General features: G+C 47.8%; 1 protein-coding gene across 1 annotated transcript in view; it reads right to left on the reverse strand.

Annotated features, from left to right (window-relative positions):
- PABPC1 (poly(A) binding protein cytoplasmic 1) overlaps positions 1–19,734 on the reverse strand; it is a 300,149-nt gene that overhangs the window by 180,303 nt on the left and 100,112 nt on the right. The window contains exon 7 of the mRNA XM_069220563.1: positions 918–1,055. Within this exon, the coding sequence (XP_069076664.1) occupies positions 918–1,055 (138 nt within the window). The remainder of the gene's footprint in view (positions 1–917; positions 1,056–19,734) is intronic.

Raw genomic sequence — 19,734 nt, forward strand, 5'->3', positions numbered from 1 at the left:
GGTGAGAAGCACCTCCACCCAGTACAGGCTTTGTTCCTGGCCACAGAGTGACAAAGGCACTCTCCCCATGTGGCCAGCAACATGTCTGGTGTGTGGCAGGCTGGAAAAACTAGTCAGCCCACACTGGAAGTCGGGTATATTTTCAGGGGGCATCTCTAGGATGCACTCTGAGAATATTTTTGCAATAAAGTACACACTGGCATCAGTGTGCATTTATTGTGCTGAGAAGTTTGATACTAAACTTCACAGTTTTCAGTGCAGCCATTATGGCGCTGTGGAGTTCATGTTTGACAGACTCCCAGACCATATACTCTTATGGCTACCCTGCACTTACAATGTCTAAGGTTTTGCTTAGACACTGTAGGGGCATAGTGCTCATGCACCTATGCCCTCACATGTGGTATAGTGCACCCTGCCTTAGGGCTGTAGGGCCTGCTAGAGGGGTGACTTACCTATGCCACAGGCAGTGTGAGGTTGGCATGGCACCCTGAGGGGGAGTGCCATGTCGACTTAGTGATTTTCTCCCCACCAGCACACACAAGCTGGCAAGCAGTGTGTCTGTGCTGAGTGAGGGGTCCCTAGGGGTGGCATAAGACATGCTTCAGCCCTTAGAGACCTTCCCTTGCATCAGGGCCCTTGGTACCAGTTACAAGGGACTTACCTGGGTGCCAGGGTTGTGCCAATTGTGGAGACAAAGGTATAGTTTAGGGAAAGAACACTGGTGCTGGGGCCTGGTTAGCAGGGTCCCAGCACACTTTCAAATCATAACTTAGCATCAGCAAAGGCAAAAAGTTAGGGGGTAACAATGCCAAGGGGGCATTTCCTCACATATTCTATTAAGGATTATCAAGAAAAATCACATCTCAGATAAAGATATAATCAAATTAAGACCCATGAAGTCAACTTCTTTAAGTTACCTGGTATCTGGTAATTCGGTCCTGCTTCATTTGCTCGAATTTGCGTTTCAGTTCAGTTTGCCGTTCCACCTTCTTTTGAGCACGGCCCACATAAATCTGTTTTCCATTCAGCTCCTTTTGGTTCATATCATCCACAGCCTTAAAGACAAACGTATAGTTAATTCAGATCACGTATAGCAATACATGTAGCATTCAATATTTTGTACCGTTTCCAAATAAACATGCAGCAAAGAAAATAGTGAAAACCCTCTGACCCACCATACCCCCGGCACCAGGAGATCCACAGTATGTGTCAGTTACAAAATTGGGTAAAAATTAGTTTGAGGCGACTAATCTCACCCAGCAACGTGCAGAGGGTCCCTTAAAATACCCAGTCGTTTCAGCCCCTGTTTACCTATGGAGCAATCTAAAGTGCTTTCAATGTCCTTCACCCAGCATGAGACCAATGGCATGCGAGTCAAATTGAGACTGAAGGGACTGAGCATCTTCCAGTCTCGGCTGTTTGCATGCCATCACAAAAGACCTAAAGAAAAAAATCAATGCGCCAAGTGAGGCAACAAAGACTGAAATGAGTTAGGCTAAGGGCAGAGCCTAGGGAAACATCATAGAATTGACTTCCATTCCAATTTAGAAGGTTGCAGCGAGAGTAAATGCAATCCAAGAAAGATGGAGAGAAGTAGAAACAAAAAATGAAATGACAGATTGTTTCAACCACAATTATGTCCAAAGTATGACCCTTTAGAAGTTGATTAATTTGCATGTTAATGAGATATATTCCCAAGATCAAGCAAGAGATTGATGAATCTGCCGATTTCAGTGCCAATGTGAACATTAAAATCGAGAAAATTATTATAAAGACATAAGGATACATAGAGTACAAGAGCAAAACCAGCCTTGTGCGTTCAATAGACTTGCAGAGTTGTAATTACTTGAACAGCCATGATTTATACATACATGAGCTCTGCAACAGCAAAAGCAGGGAAGGTAATTTCATAATATTGATGACAGGTTTACTGACCCTGAAGGAATAGCCGCTGTAAGATTATGATAAGAGTAGTCTTTAAAACAAATTTTGGTTAGAAAAGCAACATCTATGGCATTATTAATAAGAATTATGGAGTTCAGTATTTTGCTTGTGTAAAGAAATGGCTCCCTGTTGCAGTTACCCCCCACTTTTTGCCTGATACTGATGCTGACTTGACTGAGAAGTGTGCTGGGACCCTGCTAACCAGGCCCCAGCACCAGTGTTCTTTCACCTAAAATGTACTTTTGTATCCACAATTGGCACACCCTAGCATCCAGGTAAGTCCCTTGAAACTGGTACCTCTGGTACCAAGGGCCCTGATGCCAGGGAAGGTTTTTAAGGGCTGCAGCATGACTTATGCCACCCTGGAGACCCCTCACTCAGCACAGACACACTGCTTGCCAGCTTGTGTGCTGGTGAGAACAAAATGAGTAAGTCGACATGGCACTCCCCTCAGGGTGCCATGCCAGCCTCTCACTGCCTATGCAAGTATAGATAAGTCACCCCTCTAGCAGGCCTTACAGCCCTAAGGCAGGGTGCACTATACCATAGGTGAGGGCACCAGTGCATGAGCACTGTGCCCCTACAGTGTCTAAGCCAAACCTTAGACATTGTAAGTGCAGGGTAGCCAGAAGAGTATATGGTCTGGGAGTCTGTCAAACGCGAACTCCACAGCACCATAATGGCTACACTGAAAACTGAGAAGTTTGGTATCAAACTTCTCAGCACAATAAATGCACACTGATGCCAGTGTACATTTTATTGTGAAACACACCCCAGAGGGCACCTTAGAGGTGCCCCCTGAAACTGTATCCAACTATCTGTGTAGGCTGACTGGTTCCAGCAGCCTGCCACACTAGAGACATGTTGCTGGCCCCATGGGGAGAGTGCCTTTGTCACTCTGAGGCCAGTAACAAAGCCTGCACTGGGTGGAGATGCTAACACCTCCCCCAGGCAGGAGCTGTAACACCTGGCGGTGAGCCTCAAAGGCTCACCCCTTTGTTCCAGCACCGCAGGACACTCCAGCTAGTGGAGTTGCCCGCCCCCTCCGGCCACGGCCCCCACTTTTGGCGGCAAGGCCGGAGGAAATAATGAGAATAACAAGGAGGAGTCACTGGCCAGTCAGGACAGCCCCTAAGGTGTCCTGAGCTGAGCTGACTAACTTTTAGAAATCCTCCATCTTGTAGAAGGAGGATTCCCCCAATAGGGATAGGAATGTGACCCCCTCCCCTTGGGAGGAGGCACAAAGAGGGTGTACCTACCCTCAGGGCTAGTAGCCATTGGCTACTAACCCCCCAGACCTAAACACACCCTTAACATTTAGTATTTAAGGGCTTCCCTGAACCTAAGAATTTAGATTCCTGAAACTACAAGAAGAAGACTGCTGAGCTGAAAAACCCCTGCAGAGGAAGAACAGAAGACACCAACTGCTTTGGCCCCAGTCCTACTGGCCTGTCTCCTGCCTTCCAGAGAAACCTGCTCCAGCGACGCTTTCCCAAGGACCAGCGACCTCTGAATCCTCAGAGGACTGCCCTGCTTCAAGAAAGACTAGAAACTCCTGAGGACAGCGGCACTGCTCCAAAAGAACTGCAACTTTGTTTCGAAGGAGCAGATTTAAAGACCCTTGCAACTCCCCGCAAGAAGCGTGAGATTTGCAACACTGCACCCGGCGACCCCGACTCGACTGGTGGAGAACCAACACCTCAGGGAGGACCCTCCGGCGACTGAGACTGTGAGTAACCAAAGTTGTCCCCCCTGAGCCCTCACAGCGACGCCTGCAGAGGGAATCCCGAGGCTCCCCCTGACCGCGACTGCCTGATCCTAAAGTCCCGACGGCTGGGAAAGACCCTGCACCCGCAGCCCCCAGCACCTGAAGGAACGGAACTTCTGTGCAGGAGTGACCCCCAGGAGGCCCTCTCCCTTGCCCAGGTGGTGGCTACCCCGAGGAGCCCCCCCCTTGCCTGCCTGCACCGCTGAAGAGATCCCTTGGTCTCTCATTGAACATCATTGAAAACCCGACGCGTGTTTGCACACTGCACCCGGCCGCCCCCGCGCTGCTGAGGGTGTACTTTTTGTGCTGACTTGTGTCCCCCCCGGTGCCCTACAAAACCCCCCTGATCTGCCCTCCGAAGACGTGGGTACTTACCTGCTAGCAGACCGGAACCGGGGCACCCCCTTCTCTCCATTGAAGCCTATGCGTTTTGGGCACCGCTTTGAACTCTGCAGCTGACCGGCCCTGAGCTGCTGGTGTGGTAACTTTGGGGTTGCTCTGAACCCCCAACGGTGGGCTACCTTGGACCCAAACCTGAGACTTGTAAGTGATTTACTTACCTGCTAAAACTAACAATAACTTACCTCCCCCAGGAACTGTGAAAATTGCACTAAGTGTCCACGTTTAAAACAGCTATTTGTGTTTTATGTGAAAAGTATATATGCTACTGTAATTATTCAAAGTTCCTAAAGTACTTACCTGCAATACCCTTCAAATTAGATATTACATGTAGAATTTGAACCTGTGGTTCTTAAAATAAACTAAGAAATGAAAATGTCACTTACCCAGTGTACATCTGTTCGTGGCATCAGTCGCAGTAGATTCGCATGTTCTGCAATAGCTCGCCATCTGGTGTTGGGCCGGAGTGTTACAAGTTGTTTTTCTTCGAAGAAGTCTTTCGAGTCACGGGACCGAGTGACTCCTCCTTTTGTCTCCATTGCGCATGGGCGTCGACTCCATCTTCGATTGATTTTCCCCGCAGAGGGTGAGGTAGGAGTTGAATTGTAGTAATAGTGCCCATGCAATGGAGTGACTAAGTATGCACCTATTTAAGGTTGAGATGACACATATATAAATAATTGAAGGTAACTTCCAAACTGCTACAGGCTCCCGGGGAGGCGGGTGGGCACATGCGAATCTACTGCGACTGATGCCACGAACAGATGTACACTGGGTAAGTGACATTTTCAGTTCGATGGCATCTGTCGCTGTAGATACGCATGTTCTGCATAGACTAGTAAGCAGTTATTTCCCCAAAAGCGGTGGATCAGCCTGTAGGAGTGGAAGTAGTCTGAAATAATGTTCTTAATACAGCTTGACCTACTGTGGCTTGTTGTGCGGATAAAACGTCTACACAGTAGTGCTTGGTGAATGTGTGAGGCGTAGACCATGTGGCTGCCTTACATATTTCTTGCATTGGGATGTTTCCTAGAAAGGCCATGGTAGCACCTTTCTTTCTGGTTGAGTGTGCCCTTGGTGTAATGGGCAGCTGTCGTTTAGCTTTAAGGTAGCAGATTTGGATGCATTTAACTATCCATCTGGCTATACCTTGTTTTGAAATTGGGTTTCCTGCATGAGGTTTTTGAAATGCAATAAAGAGTTGTTTAGTCTTTCTGATGTTTTTTGTTCTGTCAATGTAATACATCAATGCTCTTTTGACATCTAATGTATGTAGTGCCCTTTCAGCTACGGTATCTGGCTGTGGAAAGAACACTGGAAGTTCCACTGTTTGATTTAGATGGAACGGTGAAATAACCTTTGGCAAAAATTTAGGATTGGTCCTTAGGACGACGTTATTTTTGTGTAGTTGTATAAAAGGTTCCTGTATTGTAAACGCCTGAATCTCGCTTACTCTTTAGGGAAGTAATGGCGATGAGAAATGCCACCTTCCAGGTTAGGAACTGTATGTCGCAGGAGTGCATGGGTTCAAAAGGTGGACCCATAAGTCTAGTTAGGACAACATTTAGGTTCCATGAAGGAACAGGTAGTGTTCTTGGTGGTATAATTCTCCTAAGGCCCTCCATGAATGCTTTAATGACTGGTATTTTATATAGGGAAGTTGAATAGGTAGTCTGCAGGTATGCGGATATTGCTGCAAGGTGTATTTTAATGGAAGAGAAAGCTAGGTTAGATTTTTGTAAGTGAAGCAAGTAACCCACTACATGTTCTGGAGTTGTGTGTAATGGTTGTATTTGATTAATATGGCAGTAGCAAACAAACCTCTTCCATTTACTTGCATAGCAGTGCCTGGTGGATGGCCTTCTGGCTTGTTTTATGACTTCCATACATTCTTGGGTAAGTTGTAAGTGCCCGAATTCTAGGATTTCAGGAGCCAGATTGCTAGATTCAGCGATGCTGGATCTGGGTGTCTGATCTTTTGGTTGTGCTGTGTCAACAGATCTGGCCTGTTGGGCAATTTGATGCAGGGTACCACTGATAGGTCTAGCAGCGTTGTGTACCAGGGTTGCCTTGCCCAAGTTGGTGCTATCAATATGAGTTTGAGTTTGCTTTGACTGAGTTTGTTTACCAGGTAAGGAAGGAGAGGGAGAGGAGGAAAAGCGTAAGCAAATATCCCTGACCAGTTCATCCATAGGGCATTGCCTTGGGATTGTTTGTGTGGGTATCTGGATGCGAAGTTTTGGCATTTTGCGTTCTCCCTTGTCGCAAACAAGTCTATCTGAGGTGTTCCCCAGAGTTTGAAATAAGTGTTCAGAATTTGGGGGTGAATTTCCCATTCGTGGACCTGTTGATGATCTCGAGAGAGATTGTCTGCGAGTTGATTTTGGATCCCTGGTATAAACTGTGCTATTAGGCGAATTTGGTTGTGAATTGCCCAATGCCAAATTTTTTGTGCTAGCAGGCTTAACTGCGTGGAGTGCGTCCCCCCCTGCTTGTTTAGATAATACATTGTTGTCATGTTGTCTGTTTTGACGAGAATGTATTTGTGAACTATTATTGGTTGGAAAGCTTTTAGTGCTTGAAAAACTGCTAGAAGTTCTAGGTGATTGATATGCAGTTTTGTTTGATGTACGTTCCATTGTCCTTGTATGCTGTGTTGATCGAGGTGTGCTCCCCACCCTGTCATGGAAGCATCTGTTGTTATTACGTATTGTGGCACTGGGTCTTGGAAAGGCCGCCCCTTGTTTAAATTTATGTTGTTCCACCACAGAAGCGAGAGGTAAGTTTGGCGGTCTATTAACACCAGATCTAGAAGGTGACCCTGTGCTTGAGACCACTGTGATGCTAGGCATTGTTGTAAGGGCCTCATGTGCAGTCTTGCGTTTGGGACAATGGCTATGCATGAAGACATCATGCCTAGGAGTTGTAATACCATCTTTGCCTGTATCTTTTGTGTTGGATACATGCGTTGTATGATGGTGTTGAAATTTTGAATTCTTTGTGGACTTGGAGTGGCTACTCCCTTTGATGTGTCTATTATGGCTCCTAGGTATTGTTGTACCTTGCGCGGCAGAATGTTGGATTTTATAAAGTTGACGGTGAACCCGAGTTTGAAGAGGGTTTGTATGATCTGATTTGTGTGATTTGAGCACTGTATGAACGAATGGGCCTTGATTAGCCAGTCGTCCAAATATGGGAACACATGTATTTGCTGCCTTCTTATGTGTGCAGCGACTACCGCTAGACATTTGGTAAAGACTCTTGGTGCGGTTGTTAATCCGAAATGCGGTACCTTGAATTGGTAATGTATTCCTTTGAATACAAACCTTAGGTATTTCCTGTGCGATGGGTGTATTGGTATATGGAAATAAGCATCCTTGAGGTCTAAAGTTGCCATGTAGTCGTGTAGTTTTAGCAATGGCAATACTTCTTGTAGTGTGACCATGTGGAAGTGGTCTGATTTGATGAAAGTGTTCACTACTCTGAGGTCTAGGATTGGTCTCAGTGTTTTGTCCTTCTTTGGTATCAGAAAGTACAGTGAGTAAACTCTTGTGTTTATTTGTGTGTTTGGCACTAATTCGATTGCATTCTTTTGCAATAGTGCCTGCACTTCTATCTCCAGGAGATTGGAATGGTGTGTTAAATTTTGTGCTTTTGGTGGTATGTTTGGAGGGAATTGTAGAAATTCTATGCAATAACCATGTTGGATAATTGCTAGAACCCAAGTGTCTGTAGTGATTTTCTCCCATGCTTTGTAATAATGACCTATTCTTCCCCCCACTGGTGTTGTGTGGAGGGGGTGAGTGACATGTGAGTCACTGTTTACTAGTAGGGGTTTTGGGGCTTTGAAATCTTCCTCTATTTCTAGGGAATTGCCCTCCTCTATATTGTCCCCGAAAACCTCCTCTATACTGTCCCTGGTAACTGGACGGTGTGGCTTGTGAGGTGCTGGCTTGTGTGCTTTGACCCCGAAACCCCCCTCGAAAGGGCGTTTTACGGAATGTGCTGTAATTCCCTCTGCTCTGCGGGGAGTAGAGTGCGCCCATGGCTTTGGCAGTGTCCGTATCTTTCTTGAGTTTCTCAATCGCTGTGTCCACTTCTGGACCGAACAGTTCTTTTTCATTAAAAGGCATATTGAGAACTGCTTGTTGAATCTCTGGTTTAAATCCAGACGTTCGGAGCCATGCATGCCTTCTGATAGTTACAGATGTATTAATTGTCCGTGCAGCTGTATCTGCAGCGTCCATGGAGGAGCGTATCTGGTTGTTGGAGATGGTCTGTCCCTCCTCAACCACTTGTTTTGCCCTATTTTGTAAGTCCTTGGGCAGATGTTCAATGAGATGTTGCATCTCGTCCCAGTGGGCTCTGTCATAGCGCGCAAGTAGTGCCTGGGAGTTCGCGATGCGCCACTGGTTTGCAGCTTGTGCTGCGACTCTTTTACCAGCTGCATCGAACTTGCGGCTTTTTTTATCTGGGGGTGGTGCATCTCCAGATGTGTGAGAGTTGGCCCTTTTCCTAGCTGCTCCTACAACGACAGAGTCTGGTGGCAGCTGTGTAGTGATGAAAACCGGGTCCGTAGGAGGCGCCTTATACTTTTTTTCCACCCTTGGTGTGATTGCTCTACTTTTGACCGGCTCCTTAAAGATGTCTTTTGCGTGCCGGAGCATACCAGGGAGCATAGGCAGGCTTTGGTATGAGCTGTGGGTGGAGGAGAGTGTGTTGAATAAGAAATCATCCTCGACCTGTTCTGAGTGGAGGCTTACGTTGTGAAATTGTGCTGCTCTAGCCACCACTTGAGTACGCGGTGCTGTCTTCTGGTGGAGATGGCTTTGTAGGGTATGCCTCCGGACTGTTATCTGACACTGGGGCGTCGTATAGGTCCCATGCGTCCTGATCTTGGTCACCCTGGCTCATGGTGGTGTGAGCTGGGGAGTGTGATGGTGTTTGTGCTGGTGAAACGTTAATCACGGGCGGAGGAGAGGGTGGTGGGGTAACTCTCTTCACCACTTTTGGTTGTGGTGTTTGTTCCGTCTGGAACTCCAACCTTCTCTTTCTCCTAATGGGGGGAAGGGTGCTTATTTTTCCTGTCCCCTGCTGAATGAAGATACGCTTTTGCGTATGGTCCACATCAGTTGCTTGTAGCTCTTCCTCAAACCTATGCTTTTGCATTTGGGAGGTTAGCGAGTGCTCTTCTGTATAAGAGCCTGAAGCTGGGTCGCTTGCAGTTTGTTTCGGCATCAAAACTTTGTCTGCGTGTTTTTTCGGCTCCGAGGTGACTTTTTTCCTTTTCGGGGCCGAAACCTCTCGGCGTCGATCTGTTTCGGTGCCGCTGTCTCGGCGTCGAGCCGTGTCCACACCGGCATCTCGGTGTCGAGGCTTGTCTCCAGCACTTTCTCGGTCCCGAGAAGGCTGCGTGCCGGTGTCTCGACCGGAGTCGGACGATCTCGGCACTGTTTGGGCCTTTTTCGGTGCCGACAGTCGGTCACCGAATTTATGGGTCGAGCCATGGCCTGGTGGCAGTGGCGTCCCCTGGGCCTTGTAAATGTTCCTCTGAGTGGATTTCGACGTCTTACTCACGGTTTGTGTATCGTCGAATCCTTCAGAGTCTGAGTCTTGGATCGAGAAGGTACCTTCCTCTTCCTCGAACTCCCGTTGGGCTGTCGGTGCGGACGCCATCTGAAGTCTTCTGGCTCGACGGTCTCGGAGTGTTTTTCGGGACCGGAACGCACGACAGGCCTCGCAGGTGTCTTCGCTGTGCTCAGGTGACAGGCACAGGTTGCAGACCAAGTGTTGGTCTGTGTAGGGGTATTTATTGTGGCATTTGGGGCAGAAACGGAACGGGGTCCGTTCCATCGGCGTTCTTCAGCACGCGGTCGGGCCGACCAGGCCCCGACGGAGGATCGAAAAACTACCCCGAAGGGCACCAGAGCTCTTCGATCTTCGATGCGGTGTGGAATCTAAGTACGCCGATCCCGAACGCAACAATACCGACGAAAATCTTCCGAAATTAGCTAATTTTCCGTTCCGAAACTCGGAGCGACAGGAACACGTCCGAACCCGATGGCGGAAAAAAAACAATCGAAGATGGAGTCGACGCCCATGCGCAATGGAGACAAAAGGAGGAGTCACTCGGTCCCGTGACTCGAAAGACTTCTTCGAAGAAAAACAACTTGTAACACTCCGGCCCAACACCAGATGGCGAGCTATTGCAGAACATGCGTATCTACAGCGACAGATGCCATCGAACATATATTTTTCTATAACAAAACCTATTGGCTGGATTTGTCTCTGAGTGTGTGTTCCTCATTTATTTCCTGTGTGTATGTACAACAAATGTTTAACACTACTCCTTTGATAAGCCTACTGCTCGACCACACTACCACAAAATAGAGCATTAGTATTATCTCTTTTTGCCACTATCTTACCTCTAAGGGGAACCCTTGGACTCTGTGCATGCTATTACTTACTTTGAAATAGCACACACACAGTCAACTTCCTACAGCTTGGCAAACTAACAAGTTGATATTGACTGTAAAGAAATGGCTCCTTGTTGCAGTTACCCCCCACTTTTTGCCCGATACTGATGCTGACTTGACTGAGAAGTGTGCTGGGACCCTGCTAACCAGGCCCCAGCACCAGTGTTCTTTCACCTAAAATGTACCATTTGTAAGGAAATGCCTCCTTGGCATGGTTGCCCCCTGACTTTTTGCCTTTGCTGATGCTATGTTTACAATTGAAAGTGTGCTGAGGCCTGCTAACCAGGCCCCAGCACCAGTGTTCTTTCCCTAACCTGTACTGTTGTATCCACAATTGGCAGACCCTGGCATCCAGATAAGTCCCTTGTAACTGGTACTTCTAGTACCAAGGGCTCTGATGCCAAGGAAGGTCTCTAAGGGCTGCAGCATGTCTTATGCCACCCTGGAGACCTCTCACTCAGCACAGACACACTGCTTGCCAGCTTGTGTGTGCTAGTGAGGACAAAACGAGTAAGTCGACATGGCACTCCCCTCAGGGTGCCATGCCAGCCTCTCACTGCCTATGCAGTATAGGTAAGACACCCCTCTAGCAGGCCTTACAGCCCTAAGGCAGGGTGCACTATACCATAGGTGAGGGTACCAGTGCATGAGCATGGTACCCCTACAGTGTCTAAACAAAACCTTAGACATTGTAAGTGCAGGGTAGCCATAAGAGTATATGGTCTGGGAGTCTGTCAAACACGAACTCCACAGCACCATAATGGCTACACTGAAAACTGGGAAGTTTGGAATCAAACTTCTCAGCACAATAAATGCACACTGATGCCAGTGTACATTTTATTGTAAAATACACCCCAGAGGGCACCTTAGAGGTGCCCCCTGAAACTTAACCGACTGTCTGTGTAGGCTGACTAGTTCCAGCAGCCTGCCACACCAGAGACATGTTGCTGGCCCCATGGGGAGAGTGCCTTTGTCACTCTGAGGCCAGTAACAAAGCCTGCACTGGGTGGAGATGCTAACACCTCCCCCAGGCAGGAGCTGTGACACCTGGCGGTGAGCCTCAAAGGCTCACCCCTTTGTCACAGCCCAGCAGGGCACTCCAGCTTAGTGGAGTTGCCCGCCCCCTCCGGCCACGGCCCCCACTTTTGGCGGCAAGGCTGGAGGGAACAAAGAAAGCAACAAGGAGGAGTCACTGGCCAGTCAGGACAGCCCCTAAGGTGTCCTGAGCTGAGGTGACTCTGACTTTTAGAAATCCTCCATCTTGCAGATGGAGGATTCCCCCAATAGGGTTAGGATTGTGACCCCCTCCCCTTGGGAGGAGGCACAAAGAGGGTGTACCCACCCTCAGGGCTAGTAGCCATTGGCTACTAACCCCCCAGACCTAAACACGCCCTTAAATTTAGTATTTAAGGGCTACCCTGAACCCTAGAAAATCAGATTCCTGCAACTACAAGAAGAAGGACTGCCTAGCTGAAAACCCCTGCAGAGGAAGACCAGAAGACGACAACTGCCTTGGCTCCAGAAACTCACCGGCCTGTCTCCTGCCTTCCAAAGATCCTGCTCCAGCGACGCCTTCCAAAGGGACCAGCGACCTCGACATCCTCTGAGGACTGCCCCTGCTTCGAAAAGACAAGAAACTCCCGAGGACAGCGGACCTGCTCCAAGAAAAGCTGCAACTTTGTTTCCAGCAGCTTTAAAGAACCCTGCAAGCTCCCCGCAAGAAGCGTGAGACTTGCAACACTGCACCCGGCGACCCCGACTCGGCTGGTGGCGATCCAACACCTCAGGAGGGACCCCAGGACTACTCTAAGACTGTGAGTACAAAAACCTGTCCCCCCTGAGCCCCCACAGCGCCGCCTGCAGAGGGAATCCCGAGGCTTCCCCTGACCGCGACTCTTTGAATCCTAAGTCCCGACACCTGGGAGAGACCCTGCACCCGCAGCCCCCAGGACCGGAAGGACCGGACTTTCACTGGAGGAGTGACCCCCAGGAGTCCCTCTCCCTTGACCAAGTGGAGGTTTCCCCGAGGAACCCCCCCCTTGCCTGCCTGCAGCGCTGAAGAGATCCCTAGATCTCCCATTGACTTCCATTACAAACCCGACGCTTGTTTCTACACTGCACCCGGCCGCCCCCGCGCTGCTGAGGGTGAAATTTCTGTGTGGGCTTGTGTCCCCCCCGGTGCCCTACAAAACCCCCCTGGCCTGCCCTCCGAAGACGCGGGTATTTACCTGCAAGCAGACCGGAACCGGGGCACCCCCTTCTCTCCATTCTAGCCTATGCGTTTTGGGCACCACTTTGAACTCTGCACCTGACCGGCCCTGAGCTGCTGGTGTGGTGACTTTGGGGTTGCTCTGAACCCCCAACGGTGGGCTACCTTGGACCAAGAACTAAGCCCTGTAAGTGTCTTACTTACCTGGTTAACCTAACAAATACTTACCTCCCCTAGGGACTGTGAAAATTGCACTAAGTGCCCACTTTTAAAACAGCTATTTGTGAATAACTTGAAAAGTATACATGCAATTTTGATGATTTGAAGTTCCTAAAGTACTTACCTGCAATACCTTTCGAATGAGATATTACATGTAGAATTTGAACCTGTGGTTCTTAAAATAAACTAAGAAAAGATTTTTCTATATAAAAACCTATTGGCTGGATTTGTCTCTGAGTGTGTGTACCTCATTTATTGTCTATGTGTATGTACAACAAATGCTTAACACTACTCCTTGGATAAGCCTACTGCTCGACCACACTACCACAAAATAGAGCATTAGTATTATCTATTTTTACCACTATTTTACCTCTAAGGGGAACCCTTGGACTCTGCATGCTATTCCTTACTTTGAAATAGCACATACAGAGCCAACTTACTACACCATTGTTTCCACAATTGGCACAACCCTGGCACCTAGGTAAGTCCCTTGTAACTGGTACCCCTGGTACCAAGGGCCCTGATGCCAGGGAAGGTCTCTAAGGGCTGCAGCATGTCTTATGCCACCCTAGGGACCCCTCACTCAGCACAGACACACTGCTTGCCAGCTTGTGTGTACTGATGGGGAGAAAATGACTAAGTCGACATGGCACTCCCCTCAGGGTGCCATGCCAACCTCCCACTGCCTGTGGCATAGGTAAGTCACCCCTCTAGTAGGCCTTACAGCCCTAAGGCAGGGTGCACTATACCACAGGTGAGGGCATATGTGCATGAGCACTATGCCCCTACAGTGTCTAAGCAAAACCTTAGACATTGTAAGTGCAGGGTAGCCATAAGAGTATATAGGCTGGGAGTCTGTCAAAAACGAACTCCACAGCTCCATAATGGCTACACTGAATACTGGGAAGTTTAGTATCAAACTTCTCAGAATAATAAACCCACACTGATGCCAGTGTTGGATTTATTAAAAAATGCACACAGAGGGCATCTTAGAGATACCCCCTGTATTTTACCCAATTGTTCAGTGCAGGACTGACTGGTCTGTGCCAGCCTGCTGCTGAGAGACGAGTGTCTGACCTCATGCGGTGAGAGCCTTTGTGCTCTCTGAGGACAGAAACAAAGCCTGCTCTGGGTGGAGGTGCTTCACACCTCCCCCCTGCAGGAACTGTAACACCTAGCAGTGAGCTTCAAAGGCTCAAGCTTCGTGTTACAATGCCCCAGGGCACTCCAGCTAGTGGAGATGCCCGCCTCCTGGACCCAGCCCCCACTTTTGGCGGCAAGTCCAGGAGAGATAATGAGAAAAACAAGGAGGAGTCACTGGCCAGTCAGGACAGCCCCTAAGGTGTCCTGAGCTGAGGTGCCTCTGACTTTTAGAAATCCTCCATCTTGAAGAAGGAGGATTCCCCCAATAGGGATAGGAATGTGACCCCCTCCCCTTGGGAGGAGGCACAAAGAGGGTGTACCCACCCTCAGGGCTAGTAGCCATTGGCTACTAACCCCCCAGACCTAAACACGCCCTTAAATTTAGTATTTAAGGGCTCCCCTGAACCTAAGAATTTAGATTCCTGCAACAACAAGAAGAAGGACTGCCCAGCTGAAAACCCCTGCAGAGGAAGACCAGAAGACAACAACTGCCTTGGCTCCAGAAACTCACCGGCCTGTCTCCTGCCTTCCAAAGAACTCTGCTCCAGCGACGCCTTCCAAAGGGACCAGCGACCTCTGAATCCTCTGAGGACTGCCCTGCTTCGACGACGACAAGAAACTCCTGAGGACAGCGGACCTGCTCCAAAAAGACTGCAACTTTGTTTCAAGAAGCAGCTTTAAAGAACCCTGCAACTCCCCGCAAGAAGCGTGAGACTTGCAACCCTGCACCCGGCGACCCCGACTCGGCTGGTGGAGAACCAACACCTCAGGGAGGACCCCCGGACTACTCTACGACCGTGAGTACCAAAACCTGTCCCCCCTGAGCCCCCACAGCGCCGCCTGCAGAGGGAATCCCGAGGCTTCCCCTGACCGCGACTCTCTGAAACCTAAGTCCCGACGCCTGGAAAAGACCCTGCACCCGCAGCCCCCAGGACCTGAAGGACCGGACTTTCACTGCAGAAGTGACCCCCAGGAGTCCCTCTCCCTTGCCCAAGTGGAGGTTTCCCCGAGGAAGCCCCCCCTTGCCTGCCTGCAGCGCTGAAGAGATCCGTTGATCTCTCATTGACTAACATTGCGAACCCGACGCTTGTTTCTACACTGCACCCGGCCGCCCCCGCGCTGCTGAGGGTGAAATTTCTGTGTGGGCTTGTGTCCCCCCCCGGTGCCCTACAAAACCCCCCTGGTCTGCCCTCCGAAGACGCGGGTACTTACCTGCAAGCAGACCGGGGCACCCCCTTCTCTCCATTCTAGCCTATGCGTTTTGGGCACCACTTTGGACTCTGCACCTGACCGGCCCTGAGCTGCTGGTGTGGTAACTTTGGGGTTGCTCTGAACCCCCAACGGTGGGCTACCTTGGACCAAGAACTGAACCCTGTAAGTGTCGTACTTACCTGGTAAAACTAACAAAAACTTACCTCCCCCAGGAACTGTGAAAATTGCACTAAGTGTCCACTTTTAAAATAGCTATTTGTGAATAACTTGAAAAGTATACATGCAATTGAAATGATTCAAAGTTCCTAATGTACTTACCTGCAATACCTTTCAAACCAGATATTACATGTTAAATTTGAACCTGTGGTTCTTAAAATAAACTAAGAAAAGATATTTTTCTATAACAAAACCTATTGGCTGGATTTGTCTCTGAGTGTGTACCTCATTTATTGTCTATGTGTATGTACAACAAATGCTTAACACTACTCCTTGGATAAGCCTACTGCTCGACCACACTACCACAAAATAGAGCATTAGTATTATCTCCTTTTACCACTATTTTACCTCTAAGGGGAACCCTTGGACTCTGTGCATGCTATTCCTTACTTTGAAATAGCACATACAGAGCCAACTTCCTACATTGACCCACAGGCTAAACTGGGGAAAACTCTCAGAATAGGAAACAATCAAGGATTTTCTGCAGGAAATGATTATTACAGACCGCTTTGGAGCAAGGGCACCTCTCAATAAAATGCTTAAAAGATGATCCTATTGGACTGGTAGTTAAAGCTTTATAGGAGCAGTAGGCCGGACTGTCCTCACATATACGAGAATGGATAGCAGGGATGTAAACGTGTTTGCATGTATTGTCGCAGTACAGGGAAGGTGGAAAAATGGGTCACTTACTAGTGTGGCTGTTGAAAAATGAAGTTGCACATGCCCTATCTTGACCCTCAGGAATCCAAATGGGATGCCTAGCACTCAAAATGCTACAAGAAGCATAAGACTGACATAGTATAGGCAGACATATGTCAAGCACAATGAGACCAATTTCAGATGTAGAACACACTTGAAGTAGGTCTGAATATGCAGACCCCTGCCCAAACAGAGGAATTAGATGCACTGCTTTCTACAGACTGAGCAGCAACTACAGAATTAGTAATGGCTTGAACAGCAGTAGGTGATGGTTTGCCCTCAGAATTTCATGACATTTACTGAACACCACTGACCCTGAAATGCTTCGAAATCTACAGAAGCCAAGGAGTGCTGCTTTCTATCGGCTATCAGTAGAAAAGCCATAATAGTGACACTTCCCAAAGCAAACGTTAACCCACCCAGAAGTGGCCCAATATTGGCCTTGTCCATGCTGAACTTAGAATCTAAACTTTTGGGCTAAGTACTTGACACCGGCATCTCCCCAAATGTAGCTGACTGTGGTGCATCCTGATCCCTCAGATTCGTCCCACAAAAAGTGTACAGCAGTGAACACAATACTTCTCACTGTCAAAAGGTTGCACACAAGCAGTTGAAATGCAGACTGTGGAATCAGACTCAGAGAATGAATTCACCTTTTAACCAGAAATACCTTTTACGGTCCTCAGTAGCATGCATACAATATATTCACATCAATCAGCTAGGGTAAAGATGAGTGGGATGATACCCGATTCACTTCATATACAAAACAGCAAACACCAGGGCTGCCCTTCATGCCCGCTCCTATTTGCCATGGCTGTCGAGCCATTGGCAGAAAAACTTTGTTGCAATGGCATAGGCAGGTGAATCACACCAAGAAATTGTACATGCACACTATCACTACATGCAGATGATCTGCAGCTCTACCTTAAAGTGGGGCAAGGCTTCAATCAGTGCTGGCAATCCTTAATCATTTAGAATAATAATTTAGACTGAACCTATGAAGACCATGTAGGACGTGGCTACCTATATTGTGCACCAATGTAAGAGGACACTATGCAGGTAGTCCAGGGTGACCTTTATTGGCTGACCGGGGTTAAAATAACCCTAATGGTAGAGTGGGTGAATATTTAGGCTTATTAGAGGACAGTGTAGAAAAGTACCCTCTTTTTGCCTGTGTTTTCCGGGATCCTGCTAACCAGGACCCCATTCTCTGTGCTCTCTTCCTATAATGAAAATGTCACTTACCCAGTGTACATCTGTTCGTGGCATTAGTCGCTGCAGATTCACATGTTGTGCATAGCCCGCCATCTGGTGTTGGGTCGGAGTGTTACAAGTTGTTTTTCTTCGAAGAAGTCTTTCGAGTCACGAGACCGAGGGACTCCTCCGCTTTTGCTTCCATTGCGCATGGGCGTCGACTCCATCTTCGATTGTTTCCCCCGCAGAGGGTGAGGTAGGAGTTGTGTGTGTTAGTAATAGTGCCCATGCAATGGAGTGAATAAGTATGTACCAATTAAGGTTTAAATAATATAATTACAAATGTACAAAGTTGAAGATAACTTCCAAACGGCTACAGGCTCCCGGGGAGGCGGGTGGGCACATGTGAATCTGCAGCGACTAATGCCACGAACAGATGTACACTGGGTAAGTGACATTTTCAGTTTGATGGCATGTGTAGCTGCAGATACACATGTTGTGCATAGACTAGTAAGCAGTTATCTCCCCAAAAGCGGTGGCTCAGCCTGTAGGAGTGGAAGTAGTCTGAAATAAAGTTCTTAGTACGGCTTGACCTACTGTGGCTTGTTGTGCGGATAGCACGTCTACACAGTAGTGCTTAGTAAATGTGTGAGGCGTAGACCATGTGGCTGCCTTACATATCTCGTGCATTGGAATATTCCCTAGGAAGGCCATGCTAGCGCCTTTCTTTCGGGTTGAGTGTGCCCTTGGTGTAATGGGCAGCTCCCTTTTTGCTTTAAGGTAGCAGATTTGGATGCACTTAACTATCCATCTGGCTATACCCTGTTTTGATATTGGGTTTCCTGTATGAGGTTTTTGGAATGCAATAAACAGTTGTTTTGTTTTTCTGATTTCTTTTGTTCTGTCAATGTAGTACATTAGTGCTCTTCTGATGTCTAATGTATGTAGTGCCCTTTCAGCTACCGAGTCTGGCTGTGGGAAGAACACTGGTAGTTCTACCGTTTGATTTAAGTGGAACGGTGAAATAACTTTTGGTAGAAATTTAGGATTGGTTCTTAGGACTACCTTATTTTTGTGTATTTGGATAAAAGGTTCTTGTATTGTAAACGCCTGAATTTCACTTACTCTCCTTAGAGATGTGATGGCGATGAGAAATGCAACTTTCCAGGTTAGGAATTGTATTTTGCAAGAATGCATGGGTTCAAAAGGTGGACCCATGAGTCTTGTTAAGACGATGTTGAGGTTCCATGAAGGAACGGGTGGTGTCCTTGGTGGTATAATTCTTTTGAGGCCTTCCATAAACGCTTTAATGACAGGTATCCTAAATAGTGAAGTTGAATGGGTAATCTGCAGGTATGCAGATATTGCTGCGAGGTGTATTTTAATGGAAGAGAAGGCCAGGTTCGATTTTTGTAAGTGTAGTAAGTAACCCACTACATCCTTTGGAGATGCGTGTAATGGTTGAATTTGATTATTATGGCAGTAGCAAACAAACCTTTTCCATTTGCTTGCATAGCAGTGTCTAGTGGATGGTCTTCTAGCTTGCTTTATGACTTCCATACATTCTTGGGTGAGGTTTAAGTGTCCGAATTCTAGGATTTCAGGAGCCAGATTGCTAGATTCAGCGATGCTGGGTTTGGATGCCTGATCTGTTGTTTGTGTTGTGTTAACAGATCTGGCCTGTTGGGTAACTTGACGTGGGGTACTACTGATAGGTCTAGCAGTGTTGTGTACCAAGGTTGCCTTGCCCATGTTGGTGCTATCAGTATGAGTTTGAGTTTGTTTTGACTCAATTTGTTTACTAGATATGGAAGGAGAGGGGGAAAAGCGTACGCAAATATCCCTGACCAGTTCATCCATAGGGCATTGCCTTGAGACTGCCTGTGTGGGTATCTGGATGCGAAGTTTTGGCATTTTGCGTTCTCCTTTGTTGCAAATAAGTCTATTTGAGGTGTTCCCCAAATTTTGAAGTAAGTGTTTAGAATTTGGGGGTGAATTTCCCATTCGTGGACCTGTTGGTGATCGAGAGAGATTGTCTGCAAGTTGATTCTGGATCCCTGGAATAAACTGTGCTATTAGGCGAATGTGGTTGTGAATTGCCCATTGCCATATTTTTTGTGCCAGGAGGCACAGCTGTGTCGAGTGTGTCCCCCCCTGTTTGTTTAGATAATACATTGTTGTCATGTTGTCTGTTTTGACAAGAATGTACTTGTGGGTTATGATGGGTTGGAATGCTTTTAACGCTAGGAAAACTG

Source organism: Pleurodeles waltl, chromosome 2_2 (assembly GCF_031143425.1).
Source record: "Pleurodeles waltl isolate 20211129_DDA chromosome 2_2, aPleWal1.hap1.20221129, whole genome shotgun sequence".
In the NCBI taxonomy this organism is placed as follows: Eukaryota; Metazoa; Chordata; class Amphibia; order Caudata; family Salamandridae; genus Pleurodeles; species Pleurodeles waltl.